Here is a 27,722-nt window from a genome sequence, read left to right on the forward strand (position 1 = left end):
TCAGTGTGGAAATTGTGTGGCGTGCCGACACATTATGGTCGGTAAATCGTACATGAGCAATGTCACAGGTAGAACCTACACAAGTGACGGTTTTATCAACTGTAAGACACAGGGAATGGTCTAGAAGGCCACTTGCCAATGCCGTGTTGAATATGTTGGCAAAACGAAACGTAAATTTAGAGGTCGAGTTGGGGATCATGTAGGCGACATATTACATAAGAGGGATAGCCCAGTAGCCAAGCACATTAAGACCACACATGGTGGTGACATTTCCTGCTTGAGCTTTATGGCCATTGATCAAGTGACCAAGCCGATCAGAGGTGGAGATGGGACCAGCTCTTACTTCAGAGAGAATATAAATGGATCTTCTACCTTAGAACAACAACAGCCCCTACTGGGCCCAATGAGCAGCTCACCTCTAGTTGCGTTTTATGAAGGCTTCTGTTTGGGGGTTAATGATATCTCCTCAATAACTGCTTAGTTTTGTAACACAAAAAAACCTTGTACTAATCTGCAATAGGTTAATATTGGTTGGAAGGGGATGAGAATGGATTGTCCTCCCTGCTGTTCTCCTGTAGCATGGTAATCCTATTCTGGGCGTATTACTGTGAATGTGGGGATTGCTGCACAATATACAATTATAAGTCTCCATTAGCCCAAAACCCAGCAGCTGACGGCACTAATGGTGCCAGGAATGGTGCTGGTAACTCAGCTCTCCACTTGGCAGGTTACATGCTCTGGATGAGCGCTGATATGATGGAGGTGGATGACGTAGATCCATCTGCTCAGTGCTGATGACTGGGGCATGAAGGGCGTATGTGTCTGATTGTGATGAATTCCACAGACTGGCTATGTTCTGGTCCGCGAGGATACAATGCGCTCCAGCGTGTGTGTCAGCGAAGTGCGCATGCGTCTAATTCTGATTGTATCGGCGGATTAGCCATGTTGTTCTGTACGCGGGGAGACAAGACATCTCCAAGACGAAGCATTTCGGTGTGAAACGTGCGTCGAGAGTGGCGTGGGACCCTGTGTTTGTATATATTACTTAAAGGTGATGTACTTTGTAATTATGGCTAGGTCCTTCCTGGAGGGATATCTGGCTATTTTCCGTGTCGAGACTCCTAACAGAGGCTCCACTGACCTTTTTGATGGGGATTTAATATATGGTATATATAATATTTTCTCTGGTTAATGAGCATGTCTCATAGATAAATATTACCATGGGGGATAGTCTGAATTTGATATCTTCCTTACATATGGATATGATTTGCACTGTATATTTCTTTTTTATTAATTGACTATATATTAGTGGGACCATATATATAGTGTTCCATATATATTGACCATATATACCATAATGTATATCTATATATATAATTGCCTTATTCTGTCTGTCTTGCTCCAAAATGACGTCATTACAGTGACAACCATCGCCACAGCGCGTGCGCTAAAGAACCTGCGACCAACGGCTCAACTAAGTGAACAGCACGAACTACGGCGCAATAGGACGACGCCCGACACCTTTCCCCGCACCGACACGGAGCCCCGACTCCCCGGTGACTGCTGCACTCCCAGGAGCCCACACCAGGAACCCAGCCGACACATACCCTTGCGTTGCTGGGATCGTGCCGGGAGCCGGCGTACGCTGTTAACCATAATACACATCGGGTAACTAAGCAAAGCACTTTGCATAGTTACCCAATTGTGTACCATGGTTACCAGCGTAACTCGGCTCCAATTCCCCCCCCCCGAACTCCACATGTATACACTGAATACACACACACGAATAGTCACCTGTCCCCAGCCACGCAGTCCCCGGCACGGACGTCCTCAGCGCCATGGCCCTGTTCGGCTCCACCCACCCCGCCCTCTGCATGTATACACTGAACACACACCCCGGCACTACCGCTCCTATCATCCCCGCACTCACGCAGGCACTACCGCCCCATCATCCCTGCACACACGCAGGCACTACCACACCCATCATCATCACTGCACACACCCCGCACTACCGCCTCCATCATCATCACTGCATACACTCCGGCACTACCTGAGTTAAGTCTCCGGTGACAGTGCGGCTCACTTCAGTTGCTGCGTGGAGCTGACACAGAGCGATCGTGTTCTACGGGGCTCCCTGTCAGATTCATGTAGCAGAGCTGAAAGCGTCGTGTGGATTACTTCGGACCTGAATGGGTGTTTGGGGATTAATAAAGTGGTAAATGAGGGGGGGGGGTTTGTCTTTTATTCCAAATAAAGCATTTTTCGTTGTGTGTGTTTATGTTTATTTACTTTCACTTACAGGTTAATCATAAAAGGTATCTCGGGGAGATACCTGCCATGATTAACCTAGGACTTAGTGGCAGCTATAAGCTGCCATTTAACTCCTTATTACCCCGATTGCCACCGCACCAGGGCAATTCGGGATGAGCCGGGTAGAGTCCCGGGACTGTCGCATCTAATGGATGCAGCAATTCCGGGCGGCTGCTGGCTGATATTGTTAGGGTGGTGGGCTCCCCATATCGTGGGGCTCCCCATATCGTGGCGCTCCCCATCCTGAGAATACCAGCCTCCAGCCGTGTGGCTTTATCTTGACTGGTATCAAAATTTGGGGTGGACCGCAGGTTTTTTTTTGAAAATTATTTATTTATTGCAACGCATGATATAGACCCGCCCACCGGCGGCTGTGATTAGTTGCAGTGAGACAGCTGTCATTAATCGTGGGGGCGTGTCTGACTGCAACCAATCATAGGCGCTGGTGGGCGGGGGAAGCAGTGAATACTAGATGGAATAATGAGCGGCCGGCATTTTCAAAAGCAGAAGCCTCCAGAGTTTTGTGACAGCTGTGCAGCGCCACGCCGGTGATTGGTGAATATGAGAGAGGGGGAGAGGGGGGAGGGGGGCAGAGGGGAGGAGAGGGGGGTGGGGTAAGAGGGGGGGGAGGGGAGAAGACACCAGGAATGATTTTAAATTATTTAGATCGTTCTGTTGGACATGCTGAGCATGCGCAGTAGAATGTGACGTGATCAGTCAGCGGATTCCGCCGCTTTGTCTATGGGGGTGGATTCCGCCACAATGCACTATCATTAGACACCTTGGCTGATTCTAATGGAGTTCGTCAATGTGCGATATATATTTTAACGACCCAAAAAACGCTACATGCAGCATTTCCTCCATCCGACGCTGCTTCAAATTAACGACGCAGCGTCGTCCAGTGGATGCAAGGCAGACACTTGCGTTACAGCGCGTCGTCAATACAAGTCTACGGAGAATAGCGCAGTGCTTCTGGCTTCAAAGAAAAGGCGCCCGGAGCGGCGCGTGCGCAGATGGAGCTCTCAGCCATCATTTGAAGCCAGAGCATCTGGGACACCCGCAGTACAGGAATCCAGGTTCCGCAGCCCACACAGCCAGCCAGCCAACCTGCACACAGAGGCACCCGGCCGCCCGCACACAGAGGCACCCGGCCGCCCGCACACAGAGGCACCCCCGCGCCAAGTCCCCAACTCTTGGTAAGCTATATTCAGATTTAAAGATACACCCCTCATTTTCCTCCCCTACAGATGGGGGAATCATTCCATTATAATGCTATGTGCTCCATCTTGGGGATGTCATCTCACCAGTTGGTAACATTTGGAGTAGATCACAAGTAATTGTCAGGATCAGTATTTATAGGATTCTGGGATATTTGTAGCACTGTCCATTATCTGTGAACATATTCTGGCTTGATTGGATGTAATGGTACATAGAAGGGTTGTGTGTATCCCGGCTATTTTCTGCATGGAGCGGTGACTCCGCGCTTGTTATAGCCGCATTTCCATCATTGCAGCATTGCCCTTGATTGTCTCTGGGCAGCCTATATTGTGACTCCAATGGTGGTCAGTACTCTGCTAATTGTCTGTAATACCGCAGCAGGATGGCAGCACTGATTGGCCGCCCTGTGCTTGTATCTGTTTGATGTTAATAATCACGTGTGTGTTCACAATTTGTTATATTTTATATACTTAAATACAAGGTATGTTTTACAATCCTCACATTATATTGCTTTCTAGTAACCGAACCGGGTTTTCAGTAATTCAGTTATCCCCGCTGATCCCACGTTTTTTTGCTGCATTTTTTTATTTTTCCACGTAGGCTATGTGCGCACCAGCAGAAAAATCGCTACATCTGAAGCTCATAGCGAGCACCATAGCACGGCTCACTTCAGTCGCTGCATGGAGCTCACAGCGGGCAGTCATGTTCTATGGCGCTCGCTGTGAGCTTCAGATGTAGCAGAACTGGAAAGGTCATGGGACCTCATGTGGATTACGTCGGGCCTGCGGGGGTGTTTTGGGGTTAATCAAATGGTGAAAGAGGGTGTTTTTTGTCTTTTATTTCAAATAAAGGATTTTTCCTGTGTTTACGTTTATTTACTTTCACTTACAGATTCGTGATGGGGGGAGGTCTCAAAGACACTTTCCATTATGAATCTAGGAATTAGTGCCAGCTGTGGGCTGCCATTAACTCCCTCATTACCCCAACTGCCACCTCATGATAGCAATCGAAAAGAGCCGGTAAAGTGCTGGGACTGTCACATCTAATGGATGAGGCAATTCCGGGCGGCTGCTGGTGCCCAATAACCATAGGTATCCCCAGCCTGAGAATACCAGCCCCGAGCTGTCGGGCTTTATGTGTGATGGTATAATAACTTGGGGAGATCATACGCCGATTTTTTAATTTATTTTACTTGTACAATATAAACCCGTCCACTGGTGTCTGTGATTGGGGGCTCGTCTGACTGCAACCAATCACAGACGCTGGTGAGTGGGGGAAGCATAGAATATGTATGAGCCTAATGAGCGGCCCAGGAAGAAGAATGAGAGGCCGCGGGAGCAGTGTGACAGCCGCCCCAGTGACTCGGTAAGTATGAAGCGCTTGCTCCTACCCCTTTGTGCCGGATTCTGGTTCCCCATTGACTTTATATGGGGACCGGCATCCGGTCAGATACCAGGGATCAATCCCCAGACAACACCGAGTCAGCGGGGGATTGATCTGCCAGTCCTCCGAAACGCAGGGACAAAACGCAAAAACAATTGACATGCTGCATCTTTGTGGTCACCAGCTGCAGTGACACATCCCATAATAATCAGGTTCCTCAAAACAAAAGTCACTGCAAAGTGTTTATAAGATAAATATCCATAAGAGTTTTCCTCAATTTCCTCTCCCCCATAAAGTGATGGAGTCACCGCCCAGCACCACTCACCACATAAGAGCGTCTGCCCCTCAGGACTTAGCAGCGACACTTCTGAGGCCGGACTAATAACAGAAAGATACAAAGAGGCGGAGCTGGACTATTATGGGGCGTGTGCTGATCACCGGGGCGGGTCCCACATCACAGGAGCACGGCCAATCAGAGAAGAAGGCGGGGCATAGAGAACCTCGCGTCCACCAGGAAAGCAGTAAGGGAAGCACAATAGCTCCGTCTCTCCATTGTCACATGGAAACAGTTGTGTCATTTCCGCGTTGTAAATCCTCTTGAGAAGAGCGGAGGCTGCTAACTCCTGAGGGGCAGACGCTGTCATGTGGGGGGTGACCGGCGCTGTGAGGCCATAACCTCTTCTGGGGAGAGTCAGTGGAGAAACACTTATGGCTGTTGGTGCCTATTATTATACACTTTCCAGGTGTAACTTTAGGTCTGAGACCACAGGGGAACCTAATTATTGGGGCGATGTGTAATTATGCAACAGCTGAAGGGACGGAAGTTTCTCACCCCATCAATAGCTGATCATCAACGGCATCGCTAGAGTCAAAGGTCAGGGGACTGCGCGGGAGTGGGTGGATCCTGCTGAACAAAGGGGACTGCACGGGAGGGGGGTCCCTGATGCACTGCACGCATGGGGGGCTTCTGCTGGACTGCGCGAAGGGGGCGGGGGGGGGGTCTCCTGATGGACTGCGCGGGGGGATTCTCCTGCTGGACATAGGGGCACTGCGTGGGGAGGGGAGGCGCCTGCTGGACACAAGGGGAGTGTGCTGGGAAGCCTCCTGATGAACACAGGGCGCCTGCGCAGGGGGGGGTTCCTGCTGTACACAGCGAACTGTGGGGGACTCCTGCTGTATACAGGGGACTGTGTGGGGGCTCCTGCTGTATACAGGGGACTGTATGGGGGGTACCTGCTGTATACAGGGGACTGTGTGCGGGGGGAACCTGCTGTATATATGGGATAGTATGGGGGCTCCTGCTGTATACAGGGGACTGTATGGGGGCACCTGCTGTATACAGGGGACTGTGTGGGGGCTCCTGCTGTATACAGGGGACTATACGGGGGGTACCTGCTGTATACATAATGGTAGGTGTATGGTGGTATCATTGGTCTTTGTATAATGTGTGTAGTTTTGTAGAGGTAATGGTCATATTATAATATTATGTACAACGCAAAAAAAGGAAAATCCCACAAATTTGCAGGGGGTAGAGGACCCCTTGAGCTACAAAAGGTAAATCTTGGATTGTCGACTAGAAGTTCAGAACAGGTGATTTTTGTACCAGAGTTCAGGGGAGCCTGGGTCTCGAGACCACTAACCCAAAAATCTGTGACCTCTTGGGGTGGAGGCTTAGATGTCCTCTAGGAACCCTGGAAGTTTGGGACAATGGAGACTTGGATGGCGGAGAAACAGACATCGGAAGAGGGTACTACCCATAGGCCTAACATGGGGGTGCCTGAGCTGCCTCACTTCTCAGGGCAAGCGACCACGTGTTATACACCCGAGGGGGGATACGGCGGTGGATGTATTACATCGGTCTGTACATACAAGCGCGTAATCACTTTAAAGGTAAAGCCTCCCCCCACCCAGGCACAGAAAAGTGACTCAACCTTTGTCATGTGCTGTCACCTCCCCGGAGACCTCCGCTCCCACCACCTGAGACCTGTGTGCTGGTTCTTCCTACATCCCACATGTCCTCCATAGCGGCACAGGGACAGCATCCGCACGTCTGATCCAGACCTCCATAGCTTCTGACTTACCATAGGGCTGTGGAGGCAGAAGGAGCAGAACGCCGGCCTCAGTGTGGGGGGAAACAGAGGGGACAGGTAGGACGAGTCTACATGTGACATGTCAGTGCCGGGGCAGAGAGCGGCGACATCACTGAGGTCCACAGGACGGGGAGCGTCACAGCCGCCAACACCAGCTCAGACATTTATATGTACGATGGTAAGGAAAAGATGGAAGCAACGGATGGAAGCGATAATAGAGGATAATCAGGAAAATTACACATCTGCTCCTAAATCACGAAGCAGAGGTGCGGAGGCCGCGATATTCCCCGGTGCTCAGCCGGACTCTGCACAGGAGCAGCTGCGCCATCACCGGACGCTTCTGCTGTGATGTGGACGGCGGATAAAGCTTTACTTCGAGCACCGGAGACTCACACACGATATCAACCGCCCGTCCTCACCCCCCGCCCGGCCATCATCACCCCCCACCCGGCCATCATCATCCCCCGCTCGTCATCATTACTCACCTGTGGAAACGTCTCCTGGATTCTCCTTCCCGTTACTCACACTCGGCTGATCCCCCCCTCATCCTCGTCACCCGCCCATCATCGTTACTCACCTGTGGAAACCTCTCCTGGATTCTCCTCCTTCCAGTCACTCACACTCGGCTGATCCCCCCTCGTCATCGCTTCTTCTTCCTCTTCTTTAATATTAGTCGGATCTTCCCCCTGATATATCAGATGTAACAATCAGCACAATACAAAAAACCTCTAATATCTATGACACCTACGACCGCAGGAGCAGAAATGTCCCCCATATACAGATCCGGTCCAGGGCTCAGCGCCATCTACCTGAGGAGTCTCCGGGACATTGTGCTTCTCCTCTGGACAGTCCTGGGGACACAGAGGACGGGGACATCTCTCTGGGGGATTTCTCCTCCTGGATCCATCTGTAGGAGACACACAGTGATGGAATACATAGATGATGGAGATGGCACCGGGATTCCTCCACACATAAGACCTAGCCTGAAGATAAGGCCTAGCAGGAATGTTCAGCCTTTTTGGAGTATGCTTATAATGTAAGCCCTAGCTGCAGCTCCTCATACTAATAGTGTCCTGTATAGGCCTCGGACGCTCCTATCATGAGATGTAACCTTTAAGGCCCAGTCACACACAATGACTTACCAGCGATCCCGAATACTATGTGACCTGATAGGGATCACAGGTAAGTCGCTGGGAGGTCGCTGGTGAAATGTCACAGTCAGATCTTACCAGCGATCCCGAATACGATGTGACCTGATAGGGATCGCAGGTAAGTTGCTGGGAGATCGCTGGTGAGATGTCACACGTCAGACCTTACCAACGATGCAGGAACGATACAGGTCGCTGTAGTGACCTGTATAACGATCTCAGCAGTCACTGTAACCCTGTCACACATTGTCAAACACAGCGATGTGTCCTGCCCAGCAGGATATCGCCTTTGAAGAAAATAGTCCCAACCATTCAGCAACGACCGGCGACCTCACAGCAGGGGGCTGATCGCTGGTAGATGTCACACATAACGAGATCGCTAACAGGATCGCTACTGCGTCACAGAAACCGTGACTCAGCAGCGATCTCGTTATGGGTGACGGTACCTTTAGCTGGACGTTGCCCCATTGTGTTTGTGTAAGCCCTGGAAGTTTATAGTCATATGCCGGTTAGTGAATGCAATGAATATTCACCCCCTTCTCCCGCTCATCCCTCTGCGCTGCGCCAGTGATTCAGCCAGGAGCCATATTACTGCCCAAGGATGGCAGCGCTATGCTCACACTAGCCGGCAGCTCTTCTCCCCCGAGCGTGTCAGTGTGTATTTCTATGCAGAGGACTCACTCAGGTGAGGAGCCACCGGCCGCTCCGAGGATCGCGATACCAACCTTGGCAATAATACGGCATCTGAGTGAATCACTGACGCGGCACAGAGGGGAGGGAGAAGGGGGTGAATATTCATTTTTCACTAATGGGCGACCCAATCACTGAGACAAATTCAACAGATAAGACATCCCCAGAAAATAAGCCAGAGCGCATCTGATAGTCAAAAGCAATATAAGCCCCTGTCTCATTTTCAGAGGAAAAATGGTAGTAGGCGACCACAGAACAGACAGGACCGTCTCCCCTCCTCACCCTGCGGATCGGCCCATATAGCGAGCGCCTCCTGTGCTCCATGTATAACGGCAACCTGAATATTCATCAGATCTTCACCCTGAGAAGAAACATGTCAATGAGCTCCGGTCCAATCACTTTATGGTCAGATGTTGTGGAGACGTCAGCGCCATCTACCTGATGAGTCTCCGGGACATTGTGCTTCTCCTCTGGACAGTCCTGGGGACACAGAGGACGGGGACATCTCTCTGGGGGATTTCTCCTCCTGGATCCATCTGTAGGAAACACACAGTGATGGAATACAAAGATGATGGAGATGGTACCGGGATTTCTCCAAACATAAGACCTGCCCTGAAGATAAGGCCTAGCAGGAATTTTCAGGCTTTTTGGAGCATGCTTATAATGTAAGCCCTACCTGCGGCTCCTCATACTAATAGTGTCCTGTATAGGCCTTGGACGCTCCTATCAGGAGATGTGACCTTTACTGCTGGACGCAATGTTACCGCCGATAGAGGTCAATCCTGTGACAGAGCAAATCCTCTGTCCTCCATCACTGTCCATCTCCTAAGCCACACACCGCTATAGACCTGCGACTTACGAGGGGACTGGCTCCTGCTGTATACAGGGGACTGTGTGCGGGGTGGCTCCTGCTGTATACAGGGGACCCTGTGCGGGGGGGCTCCTACTGTATACAGGGGACTGTGTGCGGGGGGCTCCTGCTACATAAAGGGGACTGTGTGCGGGGGGCTCCTGCTACATAAAGGGGACTGTGTGCGGGGGGCTCCTGCTGTATACAGGAGACCCTGTGCGGGGGGGCTACTACTGTATACAGGGGACTGTGTGCGGGGGGCTCCTGCTACATAAAGGGGACTGTGTGCGAGGGTTTCCTGCTGCAACAGGGGACTGTGTGCGGGGGGCTCCTGCTGTATACAGGGGACTGTGTGTGGGGGGCTCCTGCTGTATACAGGGGACTGTGTGCGGGGGTCTCCTTCTGTATACAGGGGACTGTGTGCTGGGGCTCCTGCTGTATACAGGGGACTGTGTGCTGGGTTCCTGCTGTATACAGGGGACTGTGTGCTGGGGGCTCCTGCTGTATACAGGGGACTGTGTGCTGGGCTCCTGCTGTATACAGGGGACTGTGTGCGGGGGTCTCCTTCTGTATACAGGGGACTGTGTGCTGGGGGCTCCTGCTGTATACAGGGGACTGTGTGCTGGGTTCCTGCTGTATACAGGGGACTGTGTGCTGGGGGCTCCTGCTGTATACAGGGGACCCTGTGCGGGGGGGGCTCCTGCTTTATACAGGGGACTATGTGCGGGGGGCTCCTGCTGTATACAGGGGACTGTGTGCGGGGGGCTCCTGCTGTATACAGGGGGCTGTGTGCGGGGGGGCTCCTGCTGTATACAGGGGACTGTGCGGGGGGCTCCTGCTGTATACAGGGGACAGTGTGCGGGGGACCCCTGCTGTATATAGGGGACTGTGTGCGGGGGGATCCTGCTGTATACAGGGGACTGTGTGGGGGGGCTCCTGCTGTATACAGGGGACTGTGTACGGGGGGATCCTGCTGTATACAGGGGACTGTGTGCGGGGGGATCCTGCTGTATACAGGGGACTGTGTGCGGGGGGATCCTGCTGTATACAGGGGACTGTGTGCGGGGGGCTTCTGCTGTATACAGGGGACCGTCTGGGGGGGTTCCTGCTGTACACAGGGGACTGCATGTGGGGGGCTCCTGGTTGTCACATCCCCACCAGAGTCTGCTCCTGCGACTTCCGCTTCAATCACCAGCCAACACCGTGTTCCCACCGTGGATACTACTGGAGATGGGAGAGGAGTCAGTGCCAGTGGGTCTGGTGGGCACAGGCTCCGCTCATCCACTTAGCTGGATTTCCCCGTGATCTGCAGTACCACTGGCTGACTGTAGGTGGCGTGTGTCTTCCAGCTGAAGTTAACCCAATTCAGCTATAGCCAATGGGAAGACCCCACACCCTTCTTATTCCCCCTCCTGTCTGCTGGTCGCTGCCAGAGATAGTTGTGAATTCCTGGTTCCCGCTCTGTACAGTGATCCCTGTGTTCTGACCTCTGCCTGTTCTCTGACTACCCTCCCTCCTGCTGCCGGTTTTTGACCTCTGCCTTGTTTTCTGATTACGATTTTGTCCCTGTTCTGCATCTCCTGGTGTGACCCTGCCTGACTACTACCCTCATCGGACTGCAGCCTATCACAGGTAGTAATCTTCGGGTCCTGTGTAATTCCAAATCCCTGTATAGGGGTTACAGGGTTTCAGAGTTCTCGGGGTCCTGCTTTGTGAGGGGTTTCTCTCTAGCCAGTCTGTTACAGCCAGTCTGAGACTGTGGTTCCAGGCAGGCGTTACAATGCTGTATACATTATGTACATGGTAGGTGTATGGCGGTATTATTGGTCTTTGTATAATGTGTGTGTCTTGTAGAGATAATGGTTATGTTATATGTACTAGGCGAAAAAAAGGATAAATCTTACACATTTGCAGGGGGTAGAGGACCACTTGGGCTACAAAACGTTTATTGTGGAATTTTGATTATAAGTTTAGAACAGGTGATTTCGGTACCGGAGATCAGGAGAGCCTGGTTCTCAAGACCACAACCCAAAAATCTGTGACACCTCTTGGGGCGGAGGTTTAGATGTCCTCTAGGCACCCTGAAAGTTTGGGGACAAGGGGGACTTGGATGGTGGAGAAACAGACACCGGAAGGGGGTCCTGCCCATAGGCCCAATATGAGGGTGGCTGAGCTGCCTCACTTCTCAGGGAAGGGGCCACGTGTTATACACCTGGGGGGGGATACGACGCTGGATGTATCACATCGGTCTGTACATACAAGCGCGTAATCACTTTATTAGTAAAGCCTCCCTCCACCCTGGCACAGAAAAGTGACCAATCATCTGTGATGTGCTGTCACCTCCCCGGTGCCCTCCGCTGCCTCCACCTGAGACCTGTGTGCTGGTTCTTCCTACATCGCACATGTTCTCTATAGCGGCACAGGGACGGCAGCCGCACGTCTGATCCAGACCTCCATAGCTTCTGACTTCCCATAGGACTGTGGAGGCAGAAGGAGCAGAACGCCGGCCTCAGTGTGGGGGGAAACAGAGGGGACAGGTAGGACGAGTCTACATGTGACATGTCAGTGCCGGGGCAGAGAGCGGCGACATCACTAAGGTCCACAGGACGGGGAGCGTCACAGCCGCCAACACCAGCTCAGACATTTATATGTACGAGGGTAAGGAAAAGATGGAAGTAACGTATGGAAGCGATAATAAAAGAGGAGAATCAGGAAAATTACACATCTGCTCCTAAATCACGAAGCAGAGGTGCGGAGGCCGCGATATTCCCCGGTGCTCAGCCGGACTCTGCACAGGAGCAGCTGCGCCATCACCGGACGCTTCTGCTGTGATATGGACGGCGGATAACGCTTTACTGCAAGCACCGGAGACTCACACACGATATCAACCGCCCGTCCTCACCCCCCGCCCGTCCTCACCCCATGCCTCGCCATCTTCACCCCTCGCCCGGCCATCAGCATCTACCCATCATCACCCCCGCCCAGCTATCGTCACCCCCCAACCGGACATCGTCACCCGCCCATCCTCACCCCCCGCCCGATCACGACCCGTCCTCAACCCCCCGACGGCCATCACTACGCCCAGCCCGGCCATCATCACCCCCTGCCCGTCATCACCCCCCCTCCCTCCCATCATCATCACCCCCACCCGGCCACCGTCACCCATCCATCATCTTCCCCCCCCCCCACCCGGCCCTCGTCACCTGCCCGTCCTCACCCCCCGCTCGGCCATCATCACCCCCCGCCCGATCATCACCCGTCCTCACCCACCCCGCCCGGACATCGTCACCCCCCCCACCCGGCTATCATCACCCACCCAACATCACCCCCGTCATCACCCCCCTCCCATCATCATCATCACCCCCGCCCGGCCCTCGTCACCTGCTCGTCATCACCCGCCATCGTCACTCGCCTGCCATCGTCACCCCTGCCCTGCCATCGTCACCCGCCCGTCATGACCCCCTGCCCTGCCATCGTCACTCACCCAACCATCATTACTCACCTGTGGAAACCTCTCCTGGATTCTCCTCCTTCCCGTCACTCACACTCGGCTGATCCCCCCTCGTCTTCGCTTCTTCTTCTTCCTCCAGTTTAATATTAGTCAGATCTTCCCCCTGATATATCAGATGTAACAATCAGCACAATACAAGAGACCCCCAATATCTATGACACCTACGACCGCAGGAGCAGAAATGTCCCCCATATACAGATTCGGTCCAGGGCTCAGCGCCATCTACCTGATGAGTCTCCGGGACATTGTGCTTCTCCTCTGGACCGTCCTGGGGACACAGAGGACGGGGACATCTCTCTGGGGGATTTCTCCTCCTGGATCCATCTGTAGGAAACACACAGTGATGGAATACATAGATGATGGAGATGGTACCGGGATTTCTCCAAACATAAGACCTACCCTGAAGATAAGGCCTAGCAGGAATGTTCAGCCTTTTTGGAGTATGCTTATAATGTAAGCCCTAGCTGCGGCTCCTCATACTAATAGTGTCCTGTATAGGCCTTGGACGCTCCTATCAGGAGATGTGACCTTTACTGCTGGACGCAATGTTACCGCCGATAGACGTCAATCCTGTGACAGAGCAAATCCTCTGTCCTCCATCACTCCCCATCTCCTAAGCCACACACCGCTATAGACCTGCGACTAGCGAGGGGACTGTGTGTGGGGGGCTCCTGCTGTATACAGGGGACCGTGTGGGGGGGCTCCTGCTGTATACAGGGGACAGTGTGCGGGGGGGGGGCTCCTGCTGTATACAGGGGACAGTGTGCGGGGGGGGCTTCTGCTGTATACAGGGGACCGTGTGCGGGGGGCTCCTGCTGTATACAGGGGACCCTGTGCGGGGTGGCTCCTGCTGTATACAGGGGGCTGTGTGCGGGGGGCTCCTGCTGTATACAGGGAACCGTGTGCGGGGGCCCCTGCTGTATAGAGGGGACCCTGTGCGGGGTGGCTCCTGCTGTATACAAGGGAAGGTGTGCGGGGGGGCTCCTGCTGTATACAGGGGACTGTTTCGGGGGTCTCCTGCTGTATACAGCGGACTGTGTGCGGGGGGCTCCTGCTGTATACAGGGGACAGTGTGCGGGGGGCTCCTGCTGTATACAGGGGACAGTGTGCGGGGGGCTCCTGCTGTATACAGGGGACTGTGTGCGGGGGGCTCCTGCTGTATACAGGGGACTGTGTGCGGGGGGCTCCTGCTGTATACAGGGGACTGTGTGCGGGGGGCTCCTGCTGTATACAGGGGACTGTGTGCGGGGGGCTCCTGCTGTATACAGGGGACTGTGTGCGGGCGGCTCCTGCTGTATACAGAGGACTGTGTGCGGGGGGCTCCTGCTGTATACAGGGGACTGTGTGCGGGCGGCTCCTGCTGTATACAGGGGACTGTGTGCGGGGGGCTCCTGCTGTATACAGGGGACTGTGTGCGGGGGGCTCCTGCTGTATACAGGGGACTGTGTGCGGGGGGCTCCTGCTGTATACAGGGGACTGTGTGCAGGGGGGCTCCTGCTGTATACAGCGGACTGTGTGCAGGGGGGCTCCTGCTGTATACAGCGGACTGTGTGCAGGGGGGCCTCCTGCTGTATACAGGGGACCGTGGGGGGGGCTCCTGCTGTATATAGGGGACCGTGTGCGGGGGGGCTCCTGCTGTATACAGGAGACCGTGTGCGGGGGGCTCCTGCTGTATACAGGGGACCCTGTGCGGGGTGGCTCCTGCTGTATACAGGGGGCTGTGTGCGGGGGGCTCCTGCTGTATACAGGGGACCCTGTGCGGGGTGGCTCCTGCTGTATACAGGAGGCTGTGTGCGGGGGGGCTCCTACTGTATACAGGGCACTGTATGCGGGGGGCTCCTACTGTATTACAGGGGACCCTGTGCGGGGTGGCTCCTGCTGTATACAAGGGAAGGTGTGTGGGGGGGCTCCTGCTGTATACAGGGGACTGTGTGCGGGGGGCTCCTGCTGTATACAGGGGACTGTATGCGGGCAGCTCCTGCTGTATACAGAGGACTGTGTGCGGGGGCCTCCTGCTGTATACAGGGGACCATCTGGGGCGGTTCCTGCTGTACACCGGGGACTGCATGTGGGGGGCTCCTGGTTGTCACATCCCCACCAGAGTCTGCTCCTGCGACTTCCACTTCAATCACCAGCCAACGCCGTGTTCCCACCGTGGATACTACTGGAGATGGGAGAGGAGTCAGTGCCAGTGGGTCTGGTGGGCACAGGCTCCGCTCATCCACTTAGCTGGATTTCCCCGTGATCTGCAGTACCACTGGCTGACTGTAGGTGGCGAGTATCTTCCAGCTGAAGTTACCACTATTCAGCTACAGCCAATGGGAAGACCCCACACCCTTCTTATTCCTCCCCTGTCTGCTGCTCACTGCCAGAGATAGTTGTGAATTCCTGGTTCCCGCTCTGCATAGTGATCCCTGTGTTCTGACCTCTGCCTGTTCTCTGACTATCCTCCCTCCTGCTGCCGGTTTTTGACCTCTGCCTGATTTTCTGATTACAATTTTGTCTGCCGATTTTGTCTCTGTTCTGCATCTCCTGGTGTGACCCAGCTGGACGCCCACTACTCTCATCGGACTGCAGCCTTTCACAGGTAGTGATGCCCAGGGCCCTGTGTAATTCCAAATCCCTGTATAGGAGTTACAGGGTTTCAGAGTTCTCGGGGTCCTGCTTTGTGAGGGGCTTCTCTCTAGCCGGTCTGTTACAGCCAGATTGAGACTGTGGATCCAGGCAGGCGTTACAATGCTGTATACATTATGTACATGGTAGGTGTATGGCGTTATTATAGGTCTTTGTATAATGTTTGTGTCTTGTAGAGTTACAAGTGAAAACGTTTTGCTACAGTGTTAGCCAGTTGAAAAATTATTGAATGTTCTCAGTGAGAGGAACAAAATTATAATCTTGTAATTCCTTTTAATGGCTAACTAAAATAAAGTGATGTTATGAAGCAAGCTTTCCAGACATCTCAGGTCCCTTCATCAGGCATGGTATAACAAAATATCTGAAGAAACACAAATATATGCACAAACAGAGCAGAGGGACGGCATAATAAAAGACATTTAAATATACAAACACTGAGCTTAGAAAGTGAATCCTTAATTAGCTTTGATTAGTGGTGAGAGTTTTATTGTCCCAATATCCATGTAGGATCAGAGGTCTGGTCAGTCTCTGGAATAGATTCCTCAGATTTTGTAATGTGCCATAAAACCTCCTGACAGGCTGAGTCATGTGTCCACAGAGTTAAACATTTTAATGAATTTGTATTCCCAGACTCCAGGAAGTTGATTTCTGTTTTTGAGTGGTCCAATGTCAAGTTTATGGTAGGATGAAATGCATGCAATTTTTCATGAAATTTTAGAAACTCTTGTTTAGATTCGGTCCAGATTATTAAGATGTCATTGATAAAACGGAAATAGGCCAATGGTTTGAGGTTGCAGGCTACAAAAGTCATTTTCCAGTTTAACCATAAAAAGGTTGGCATACTGTGGTGCCATTTTGCTTCCCATAGCAGTTCCTGTGTGTTGTAAGTATAGCTCCTCGCCAAAAGAGAAAAAGTTGTGTGTGAGGATGAATCTGGCGAGTCTTATACAGACTCAGGAGGGATCCCATTAGCTACAAGGAACATTTGTCAGGCGGTTACTCCATCTTCATGTGGGATGTTAGAGTATCCATGGTGGCTATGATGGTACTCTCGGGTAGAGGATCTATTGTAGATAGCTTTTTCAAAAGGTCAGTGGTGTCCTGTATATAGCTGGCTGTTTCTCACCAGTGGCTTAAGGACATTTTCTACCCACCCAGAGATTTTCCAGTGAGCATTCCCACCCCTGAGATGATCGGCCTCCCTGGGTTACCTGGTTTATGAATCTTGGGTAGCGTATAGAAAACTCCCATCCTTGGATTCTCAGGTATTAGGTCCAGAAGGTTTGTTAAGTCTGAACCCAGAAATCTGATGATTTTTTTTCAGCTCCTTCATATATTTTGGGGTTGGGTCATCATCCAGTTTGGTGTAGTACTGTATATCCATCAGTTGTCTGTTTGCTTCTTTAATGTAGTCCGTTGTATTCAGGAGAACTATGGCGCCCCCTTTATCTGCTGGCTTAATAGTGATATCCTTGTTTTTCTTCAGGCTGTGAATTGCCCTTCTCTCCTGCACACTGATATTAGATGTTTATTCTGCTTTTTTGCCCAATATTGTTGACTGTACCGAATATCTAAATGAGTTCTATACTGGTCCAAAATGGTGTTGCGGCCAGGAGGAGGTGTCCAGTCAGACGTTTTCTTGTTCTCTGTTTTGGCTGTTTAGAAGCTTCAAGTTTTCTTTAGCATCAAAGAATTCCTTCAGTCTCAGTCTCCCGAAGTATTGTTCCATGTCACTACAAAGCTCTGTTTTGTCTAGAGGTTTTGTAGAACAAAATGTGAGACCTCTGGAAAGCACACGGAGTTCTAGATTAGTGGGTTTGTGGGATGACAAATTAATAACACAGCTGACTGTACCTGTGTCCCTCCGGCAGTTTTGCTCCATGTTGCGGTGTCTAGGAGGAACTTGGCTGGTGCTTGAGAAGAATCCTGCTTTCAGCCGAAGTCTGTGGAGTTTCTTCTTCTTGTTGGCCATTAGGTATGACTGCAGTGTTGTATAGAAATTCTGCATCTTCTGCTGTGTTTCCAGTTACTGTACTCCTTAAGGTTTGTATTTCCATTTGGACCTTTTTCTTGACGCTGTAGAAAACATGAATAAGGTGATTGTGTAGTCTCTCCGAGGTTCTGTAGCAACGGTGTTGTGAATAATGAGTGTTGTATGCGTTCCGAATAGGATTCCTTAAGCTTAGTCCTTTGGGTAGCAAATGTTCTTTCTTGCATCTGTTTAAAAAGGAGATGTCGCTGTCCAGTTGTGCCAGTTTCTTCAGAAGATCTTTTAGTTCCATGGTTGTGAGATGTCTCGAAAGCTTGCTTTGTAACATCATTTATTTTATTTTAGTCGCCATTAAAAGGTATCACAAGATTATAATTTTGTTCCTCTCACTGAGAACATTCAATAATTTGTCTAGTAGAGGTAATGGTCATATAATATTATGTACTAGGTGAAAAAAAGATAAATCTCACACATTTGCAGGGGGTAGAGGACCCCTTGGGCTACAAAACGTTTATTGTGGATTTTCGATTACAAGTTCAGAACAGGAGATTTCAGTACCGGAGATCAGGAGAGCCTGGTTCTCAAGACCATAACCCAAAAATGTGTGCCACCCCTTGGGGCGGAGGTTTAGATGTCCTCTAGGCACCATGAAAGTTTTAGGACAATGGGAACTTGGATGGTGGAGAAACAGACACCAGCAGGGGGTCCTATCCATAGCCCTAACATGGCGGTGTCCGAGCTGCCTCACTTCTCAGAGCAAGCGACCACGTGTTATACACCCAAGGGGGGATACGGCGCTGGAGGTATCACATCTGTCTGCACATACAAGCTCGTAATCACTTCATTAGTAAAGCCTCCCTCCACCCTGGCACAGAAAAGTGACCAATCATCTGTGATGTGCTGTCACCTCCCCGGTGCCCTCCGCTGCCTCCACCTGAGACCTGTGTGCTGGTTCTTCCTACATCCCACATGTCCTCCATAGCGGCACAGGGACGGCAGCCGCACGTCTGATCCAGACCTCCATAGCTTCTGACTTACCATAGGGCTGCGGAGGCAGAAGCAGCAGAACGCCGGCCTCAGTGTGGGGGAAACAGAGGGGACAGGTAGGACGAGTCTACATGTGACATGTCAGTGCCGGGGCAGAGAGCGGCCACATCACTGAGGTCCACAGGACGGGGAGCGTCACAGCCGCCAACACCAGCTCAGACACTTATATGTACGAGGGCAAGGAAAAGATGGAAGTAACGGATGGAAGCGATAATAAAAGAGGAGAATCAGGAAAATTACACATCTGCTTCCTAAATCATTAAGCAGAGGTGCGGAGGCCGCAATATTCCCCGATGCTCAGCCGGACTCTGCACAGGAGCAGCTGCTCCATCACCGGATGCTTCTGCTGTGATGTGGACGGCGGAAAAAGCTTTACTGCTAACACCGGAGATTCACACATGATATCACACACCCGTCCTCACTCCCCGCCCGGCCATCATCACCCCCCCGCCCGGCCATCATCACCCGCCCGTCATCATCACCCACCTGCCCATCGTCACCTGCCTATCGTCTCCCGCCTATCCTCACCCCCCGCCCGATCATCACCCGTCCTCAATCCCCCACCCGGCCATCGTCACCCTCATTCCGGCCATCTTTACCCACCCATCATCACCCCCCGCCCGTCATCACCCCCCTCCCTCCCATCATCATCATCACCCACCCATCATCACCCCCCTCCGTCCGGCCCTCGTCACCCGCCCGTCCTCACCCCCCGCCCAATCATCACCCGTCCTCACCCACCGCCCGGCCATCATCACCCACTCATCATCACCCCCCTCCCTGCCATCATCATCACCCCCGCCTTGCCATCGTCACTCGCCACCCAGCTTTCACCACCCATTCAGCCATCACCGCCCATCATCACTCCCCGCCCGGCATCACCCGACGTCACACCTGCCCTGCCATCGTCACCCGCCCGTCATGACCCCTTGTTCTGCCACCGTCACCCGCCCGTCATGACTCACCATCACCCCCCCCCCGCCCTGCCATCGTCACCCGCCAGATGTCACCCCTGCCCTGCCATCGTCACCCCCCGCTCGTCATTACTCACCTGTGGAAACCTCTCCTGGACTCTCCTCCTTTCCGTCACTCACACTCGGCTGATCCCCCCTCGTCATCATTACTCACCTGTGGAAACCTCTCCTGGACTCTCCTCCTTCCCGTCACTCACACTCGGCTGATCCCCCCTCGTCATCATTACTCACCTGTGGAAACCTCTCCTGGATTCTCCTCCTTCCCGTCACTCACACTCGGCTGATCCCCCCTCGTCATCATTACTCACCTGTGGAAACCTCTCCTGGACTCTCCTCCTTCCCGTCACTCACACTCGGCTGATCCCCCCTCGTCATCATTACTCACCTGTGGAAACCTCTCCTGGACTCTCCTCCTTCCCGTCACTCACACTCGGCTGATCCCCCCTCGTCATCATTACTCACCTGTGGAAACCTCTCCTGGACTCTCCTCCTTCCCGTCACTCACACTCGGCTGGTCCTCCCTCGTCATCATTACTCACCTGTGGAAACCTCTCCTGGATTCTCCTCCTTCCCGTCACTCACACTCGGCTGATCCCCCCTCGTCATCATTACTCACCTGTGGAAACCTCTCCTGGATTCTCCTCCTTCCCGTCACTCACACTCGGCTGATCCCCCCTCGTCATCATTACTCACCTGTGGAAACCTCTCCTGGATTCTCCTCCTTCCCGTCACTCACACTCGGCTGATCCCCCCTCGTCATCATTACTCACCTGTGGAAACCTCTCCTGGACTCTCCTCCTTCCTGTCACTCACACTCGGCTGATCCCCCCTCGTCATCATTACTCACCTGTGGAAACCTCTCCTGGATTCTCCTCCTTCCCGTCACTCACACTCGGCTGATCCCTCCTCGTCATCATTACTCACCTGTGGAAACCTCTCCTGGATCCTCCTCCTTCCCGTCACTCACACTCGGCTGATCCTCCCTCGTCATCATTACTCACATGTGGAAACCTCTCCTGGACTCTCCTCCTTCCAGTCACTCACACTCGGCTGATCCCCCCTCGTCATCATTACTCACCTGTGGAAACCTCTCCTGGATTCTCCTCCTTCCCGTCACTCACACTCGGCTGATCCCCCCTCGTCATCATTACTCACATGTGGAAACCTCTCCTGGATTCTCCTCCTTCCCGTCACTCACACTCGGCTGATCCCCCCTCGTCATCATTACTCACATGTGGAAACCTCTCCTGGATCCTCCTCCTTCCCGTCACTCACACTCGGCTGATCCCCCCTCGTCATCATTACTCACATGTGGAAACCTCTCCTGGATTCTCCTCCTTCCCGTCACTCACACTCGGCTGATCCCCCCTCGTCATCATTACTCACCTGTGGAAACCTCTCCTGGACTCTCCTCCTTCCCGTCACTCACACTCGGCTGATCCTCCCTCATCATCATTACTCACCTGTGGAAACCTCTCCTGGACTCTCCTCCTTCCAGTCACTCACACTCGGCTGATCCCCCCTCGTCATCATTACTCACATGTGGAAACCTCTCCTGGATTCTCCTCCTTCCAGTCACTCACACTCGGCTGATCCCCCCTCGTCATCATTACTCACCTGTGGAAACCTCTCCTGGACTCTCCTCCTTCCAGTCACTCACACTCGGCTGATCCCCCCTCGTCATCATTACTCACATGTGGAAACCTCTCCTGGATTCTCCTCCTTCCCGTCACTCACACTCGGCTGATCCCCCCTCGTCATCATTACTCACATGTGGAAACCTCTCCTGGACTCTCCTCCTTCCAGTCACTCACACTCGGCTGATCCCCCCTCGTCATCATTACTCACATGTGGAAACCTCTCCTGGACTCTCCTCCTTCCAGTCACTCACACTCGGCTGATCCCCCCTCGTCATCATTACTCACATGTGGAAACCTCTCCTGGACTCTCCTCCTTCCCGTCACTCACACTCGGCTGATCCCCCCTCGTCATCATTACTCACCTGTGGAAACCTCTCCTGGACTCTCCTCCTTCCCGTCACTCACACTCGGCTGATCCCCCCTCGTCATCATTACTCACATGTGGAAACCTCTCCTGGACTCTCCTCCTTCCAGTCACTCACACTCGGCTGATCCCCCCTCGTCATCATTACTCACCTGTGGAAACCTCTCCTGGACTCTCCTCCTTCCCGTCACTCACACTCGGCTGATCCCCCCTCGTCATCATTACACACCTGTGGAAACCTCTCCTGGACTCTCCTCCTTCCCGTCACTCACACTCGGCTGATCCCCCCTCGTCATCATTACACACCTGTGGAAACCTCTCCTGGACTCTCCTCCTTCCAGTCACTCACACTCGGCTGATCCCCCCTCGTCATCGCTTCTTCTTCTTCTTCCTCCAGTTTAATATTAGTGGGATCTTCCCCCTGAGATATCAGATGTAACAATCAGCACAATACAAGAGACCCCCAATATCTATGACACCTACGACCGCAGGAGCAGAAATGTCCCCCATATACAGATCCGGTCCAGGGCTCAGCGCCATCTACCTGAGGAGTCTCCGGGACATTGTGCTTCTCCTCTGGACAGTCCTGAGGACACAGAGGACGGGGACATCTATCACACTGACACCGACACCACCCACAATCCTCCACTGCTCCCGGTATAATGGCCAAACTTCATGGTAACGGCCCGGCCCGCAGCCACAGGAGCCTCCGCACTTTGCTCTCACAGATTCGCCCCAACTGTAACACTGCACCGAACCCTCCGCTGTAGCCTCACCTGCATGGCGGGAACTCTGCTGCTGGCTCATAACAGAGAACAGGAGCTGCGCACACAGGACGGGAGACACTGAATAAATGGTTGAGGTTTATCCCAAAGGCTAAAAGAGCCTTGGGCGTGGCCGGCTGGGATAGTGGGCGTGGTTGGTTGGTGGGCGTGGTGACGCTTCCTCCCGTCCACTATGCTCATCCGAGGGGCCTGGTTTGTGCTGTAAGTGGAGGCCCCGCCCCTTCTTGTCACATGGACATGACGTCAGCAGAGGTCTCTGTCCACGGGATTTAGAGGAGGCGGGGCCTCCTGTATTACAGCTGATACCAGAAATCACCTCCACGTGCTGATGGTAGATGCTAGAATGTACGGGCTCCTTTCAGGTGTGACGTAACTTGTCACATGAGGGGGTGTTCCAAGTCATGTGGTCATGTAGTATTTATAATATAGGCGGGGCCTGCAGAGTTATAGCGGGCGGAAAAAGGAAACATCACCACGCTCAACAATTAAACAGGTCACGCCCACTAACCAAGTCAGTCACCCCACTAGCCTGGAAGGAGCCCATACATTCTAGATTCAGCGCAACCAGGACGGATCTGCTGCACTAGAAAAGCGGAAGGACCTGTGATGACGTCACGGCCGTATGACCAGGGGGCGGAGCGCAAGAGAACAGAGCGGAAGGACCTGTGGTGACGTCACCGTCATGTGATCTGATGCAGGAGGAGGCGCAGCTCCCGAGAGATGAGGTGAACGACTTGTGGTGATGTCACCGCCACGTGATCGGGGCAAAGCGCAAAAATAAAGAGCAGAAGGCCCTGTAGTGACGTCAGCGCCATGTGCCGATGTGTCCTGTGCCGGGCTGTGTCCACTGCTCATTACACAGCAATATCCCCTGTGACTCCCACACACAGCGCCACCGCCCCTCCCCCGCTCTGTGCTCCGCCCTCCCCCGCTCCGCGTTGTCTGCCCTCCCCCGCGCTCCGCGTTGTCTGCCCGCGCTCCGCGTTGTCTGCCCTCCCCCGCGCTCCGCGTTGTCTGCCCTCCCCCGCGCTCCGCGTTGTCTGCCCTCCCCCGCGCTCCGCGTTGTCTGCCCTCCCCCGCGCTCCGCGTTGTCTGCCCTCCCCCGCGCTCCGCGTTGTCTGCCCTCCCCCGCGCTCCGCGTTGTCTGCCCTCCCCCGCGCTCCGCGTTGTCTGCCCTCCCCCGCGCTCCGTGTTCTCTGCCCTCCCCCGCGCTCCGCGTTCTCTGCCCTCCCCCGCGCTCCGCGTTCTCTGCCCTCCCCCGCGCTCCGCGTTCTCTGCCCTCCCCCGCGCTCCGTGTTCTCTCCCCTCCCCCGCGCTCCGCGTTCTCTGCCCTTCCCCGCGCTCCGTCTTCTCTGCCCTCCCCTGTGCTCCGTGTTCTCTGCCCTCCCCCGCGCTCCGTGTTCTCTGCCCTCCCCCACGCTCCGTGTTCTCTGCCCTCCCCCGCGCTCCGCGTTCTCTGCCCTCCCCCGCGCTCCGTCTTCTCTGCCCTCCCCTGTGCTCCGTGTTCTCTGCCCTCCCCCGCGCTCCGCGTTCTCTGTCCTTCCCCGCGCTCCGTCTTCTCTGCCCTCCCCTGTGCTCCGTGTTCTCTGCCCTCCCCCGCGCTCCGTGTTCTCTGCCCTCCGTGTTCTCTGCCCTCCCCCGCGCTCCGTGTACTCTGCCCTCCCCCGCGCTCCGTGTACTCTGCCCTCCCCCGCGCTCCGGAGGATTTTCTGCTCTTCTCTTCTCTTCTCTTCGCTCCGTGTTCTCTGCCCTCCCCCACGCTCCGTGTTCTCTGCCCTCCCCCGCGCTCCGCGTTCTCTGCCCTCCCCCGCGCTCCGCGTTCTCTGTCCTTCCCCGCGCTCCGTGTTCTCTGCCCTCCCCTGTGCTCCGTGTTCTCTGCCCTCCCCCGCGCTCCGTGTTCTCTGCCCTCCCCCGCGCTCCGTGTACTCTGCCCTCCCCCACGCTCCGTGTTCTCTGCCCTCCCCCCGCGCTCCGTGTTCTCTGCCCTCCGTGTTCTGTGCCCTCCCCCGCACTCCGTGTTCTGTGCCCTCCCCCGCACTCCGTGTTCTGTGCCCTCCCCCGCACTCCGTGTTCTGTGCCCTCCCCCGCACTCCGTGTTCTGTGCCCTCCCCCGCACTCCGTGTTCTGTGCCCTCCCCCGCACTCCGTGTTCTGTGCCCTCCCCCGCACTCCGTGTTCTGTGCCCTCCCCCGCACTCAGTGTTCTGTGTTCTGTGCCCTCCCCCGCACTCAGTGTTCTGTGTTCTCTGCCCTCCCCCGCTCTCCGTGTTCTCTGCCCTCCGTGTTCTCTGCCCTCCCCCGCACTCCGTGTTCTCTGCCCTCCCCCGCACTCCGTGTTCTCTGCCCTCCCCCGCACTCCGTGTTCTCTGCCCTCCCCCGCACTCCGTGTTCTCTGCCCTCCCCCGCACTCCGTGTTCTCTGCCCTCCCCCGCACTCCGTGTTCTCTGCCCTCCCCCGCACTCCGTGTTCTCTGCCCTCCCCCGCACTCCGTGTTCTGTGCCCTCCCCCGCACTCCGTGTTCTGTGCCCTCCCCCGCACTCCGTGTTCTGTGCCCTCCCCCGCGCTCCGTGTTCTGTGCCCTCCCCCGCGCTCCGTGTTCTCCGCCCTCCCCCGCGCTCCGTGTTCTCCGCCCTCCCCCGCGCTCCGTGTTCTCCGCCCTCCCCCGCGCTCCGTGTTCTCCGCCCTCCCCCGCGCTCCGTGTTCTCCGCCCTCCCCCGCGCTCCGTGTTCTCCGCCCTCCCCCGCGCTCCGTGTTCTCCGCCCTCCCCCGCGCTCCGTGTTCTCCGCCCTCCCCCGCGCTCCGTGTTCTCCGCCCTCCCCCGCGCTCCGTGTTCTCCGCCCTCCCCCGCGCTCCGTGTTCTCCGCCCTCCCCCGCGCTCCGTGTTCTCCGCCCTCCCCCGCGCTCCGTGTTCTCCGCCCTCCCCCGCGCTCCGTGTTCTCCGCCCTCCCCCGCGCTCCGTGTTCTCCGCCCTCCCCCGCGCTCCGTGTTCTCCGCCCTCCCCCGCGCTCCGTGTTCTCCGCCCTCCCCCGCGCTCCGTGTTCTCCGCCCTCCCCCGCGCTCCGTGTTCTCCGCCCTCCCCCGCGCTCCGTGTTCTCTGCCCTCCCCCGTGCTCTGGAGCATTTTCTGCTCTTAATCCGGAGAGTTGTGTCACACAGAATCGTCACTAATCACGTTCCCCGCTCCTCACTTCACAGCAGCAATTTATGAAATATATATTTTTGTGGAAGTTAGAAGGGGTCAAAGGTCATCAGCAATTTTTAGGGGCCACATCACATTGGAAGAGACTTTGAGAGGCCGAGGTGACAGAAAATACCCAAAAGTGACCCCATTCTAAGCACTGCACCCCTCACACTGCTCAACACCACATCCAAGAAGTTAATTTACCTTTCACAAAATGGACCCCAAAATTTGCTGCCCACTTTCTTCTGAGTGCGCTGATACCCCACATGTGGTCAGACGCCTGTGTTTGGACACACGGCCGGGCTCGGAAGGGAAGGAGCGCCATTTGAATTTTGGAACATAATTTGGCTGAAATAGATTACTGACACCATGCCTCATTTGTAGGGCCCCTAAGGCGCCTAAACAGAAACCCCCCACAAGTGACCCCATGTTTTAAACTAGACCCCTTAAGGAGTTTATTTAGGGGTCTGCTGAGTATTTTAAACCCAGAGGTGCATCACAGAGCTTTTTATAATGTGGATGTGAAAGTGACAGTTGCTTTTTTCTATTAAAATGTTATTATATCCCCAAATTTATAATTTTGACAATGGATAATAGGAGATAACAGACCCCATAAATTGTTTTTGCAATTTCTCCTGAACACAGTGATGCCCCATACATGGTCAAATACTAAAGTTTGGGCACATGGCGGCGCTCGGAAAAGCGACCAGCGCTGTTTGATTTTGGAAACGCAAATTTAGACTCAATGTTGCAATTTTTCAGAGCCCCGAAGGGCAAAAAATATAGAAACCCCCACATGTGACCCCACTTGGCAAACTAAACTCTATATTGAACTCATCTGTTGTTGTGATATTTTGTAACCCACAAAGTACACATTATTGTATTAGATTGGGCTGTGGAAATGAAAATTGTTGGGTTTTTCTTGTAAAATTTTACACCACACAGAGGGTAACAGGAGAAAATGGACGGAGAATTTGTAGTTTATACCGAATGTGGCAGTGCCCCATATGTGGCTGTACACTACTGTCTGAGCACGCGGCGGGATCAGATGGGAAGGAGAGCGACCTGGTATTTAGAGCGCAGATGCCATTATGAATAAATTGTTGCCTCCATTAACCCCTGAGGTGCCAGATCAGCCGAAACCCCACAAGTGACCTCATAGTGGAAACGTCACTGCATAAGGAATTCATGGAGGGGTGTACTGAGTATATTTAACCCACAGAGGCCTCAAAGAATGTTATAACATTGGGACGTAGAAATAGAACATTTTAATGGTCAATTTTATTATTTTTATCAGCTGCAAATTTGTCACTTACAGAAGGGTTAAAAGGTGAAAATGGACCCCACAATTTATTGCACAATTTCTCTTGAGCACAATGATACCTTATGTGTCATCAGAAGCAGCAGGGCTGAGAGTTTCCTAAAATAGTTTGTGGGTGACGTTAGCAGAGCCCCTGAGGTGGCAGAACAGCAGAAACCCCCCAAAGTGACCCCATTGTAGAAACTGCACCTCTCAAATAATTTATCTCTGGCTGCAGCGACTATTTTATAGCATTCAAGCCGCGCTCTGTTCCTGGAGAATTAAATATGCCAGTTTAGTGCCCCATACATTGTGCCCCCATATATTGCAACGCCCCCATACATAGTGCCTCCATATATTGTAACACTCCCATACATTGTACTCCCATATATTGCAACGCCCCCATACATAGTGCCTCCATATATTGTAACAGTCCCATACATAGTGCCTCCATATATTGTAACACTCCCATACATTGTACTCCCATATATTGCAGTGCCCCCATACATAGTTCCCCCATATATTGTAACACTTCCATACACAGTGCCTCCACACATTGTTCCTCCATATATTGTAATACCCCCATACATTGTGCCCCCATATATTGTAA

At 53.7% G+C, this 27,722-nt stretch overlaps 1 protein-coding gene across 1 annotated transcript in view; it reads right to left on the reverse strand.

Annotated features, from left to right (window-relative positions):
- The window catches only part of LOC142264311 (uncharacterized), a 131,736-nt gene extending 108,883 nt beyond the window's left edge, over positions 1 to 22,853 (reverse strand). Inside the window, 8 exon segments of the mRNA XM_075332249.1 lie at positions 7,579 to 7,687; positions 7,811 to 7,908; positions 9,122 to 9,200; positions 9,278 to 9,375; positions 13,192 to 13,303; positions 13,427 to 13,524; positions 22,156 to 22,270; positions 22,626 to 22,853. Of these exon segments, the coding sequence (XP_075188364.1) occupies positions 7,579 to 7,687; positions 7,811 to 7,908; positions 9,122 to 9,200; positions 9,278 to 9,375; positions 13,192 to 13,303; positions 13,427 to 13,524; positions 22,156 to 22,270; positions 22,626 to 22,631 (715 nt within the window). The 5' untranslated portion in view covers positions 22,632 to 22,853.
- Positions 22,854 to 27,722: the final 4,869 nt, after the last annotated feature.

The sequence above is a fragment of the Anomaloglossus baeobatrachus genome, chromosome 1 (assembly GCF_048569485.1).
Source record: "Anomaloglossus baeobatrachus isolate aAnoBae1 chromosome 1, aAnoBae1.hap1, whole genome shotgun sequence".
NCBI classification, from domain to species: Eukaryota; Metazoa; Chordata; class Amphibia; order Anura; family Aromobatidae; genus Anomaloglossus; species Anomaloglossus baeobatrachus.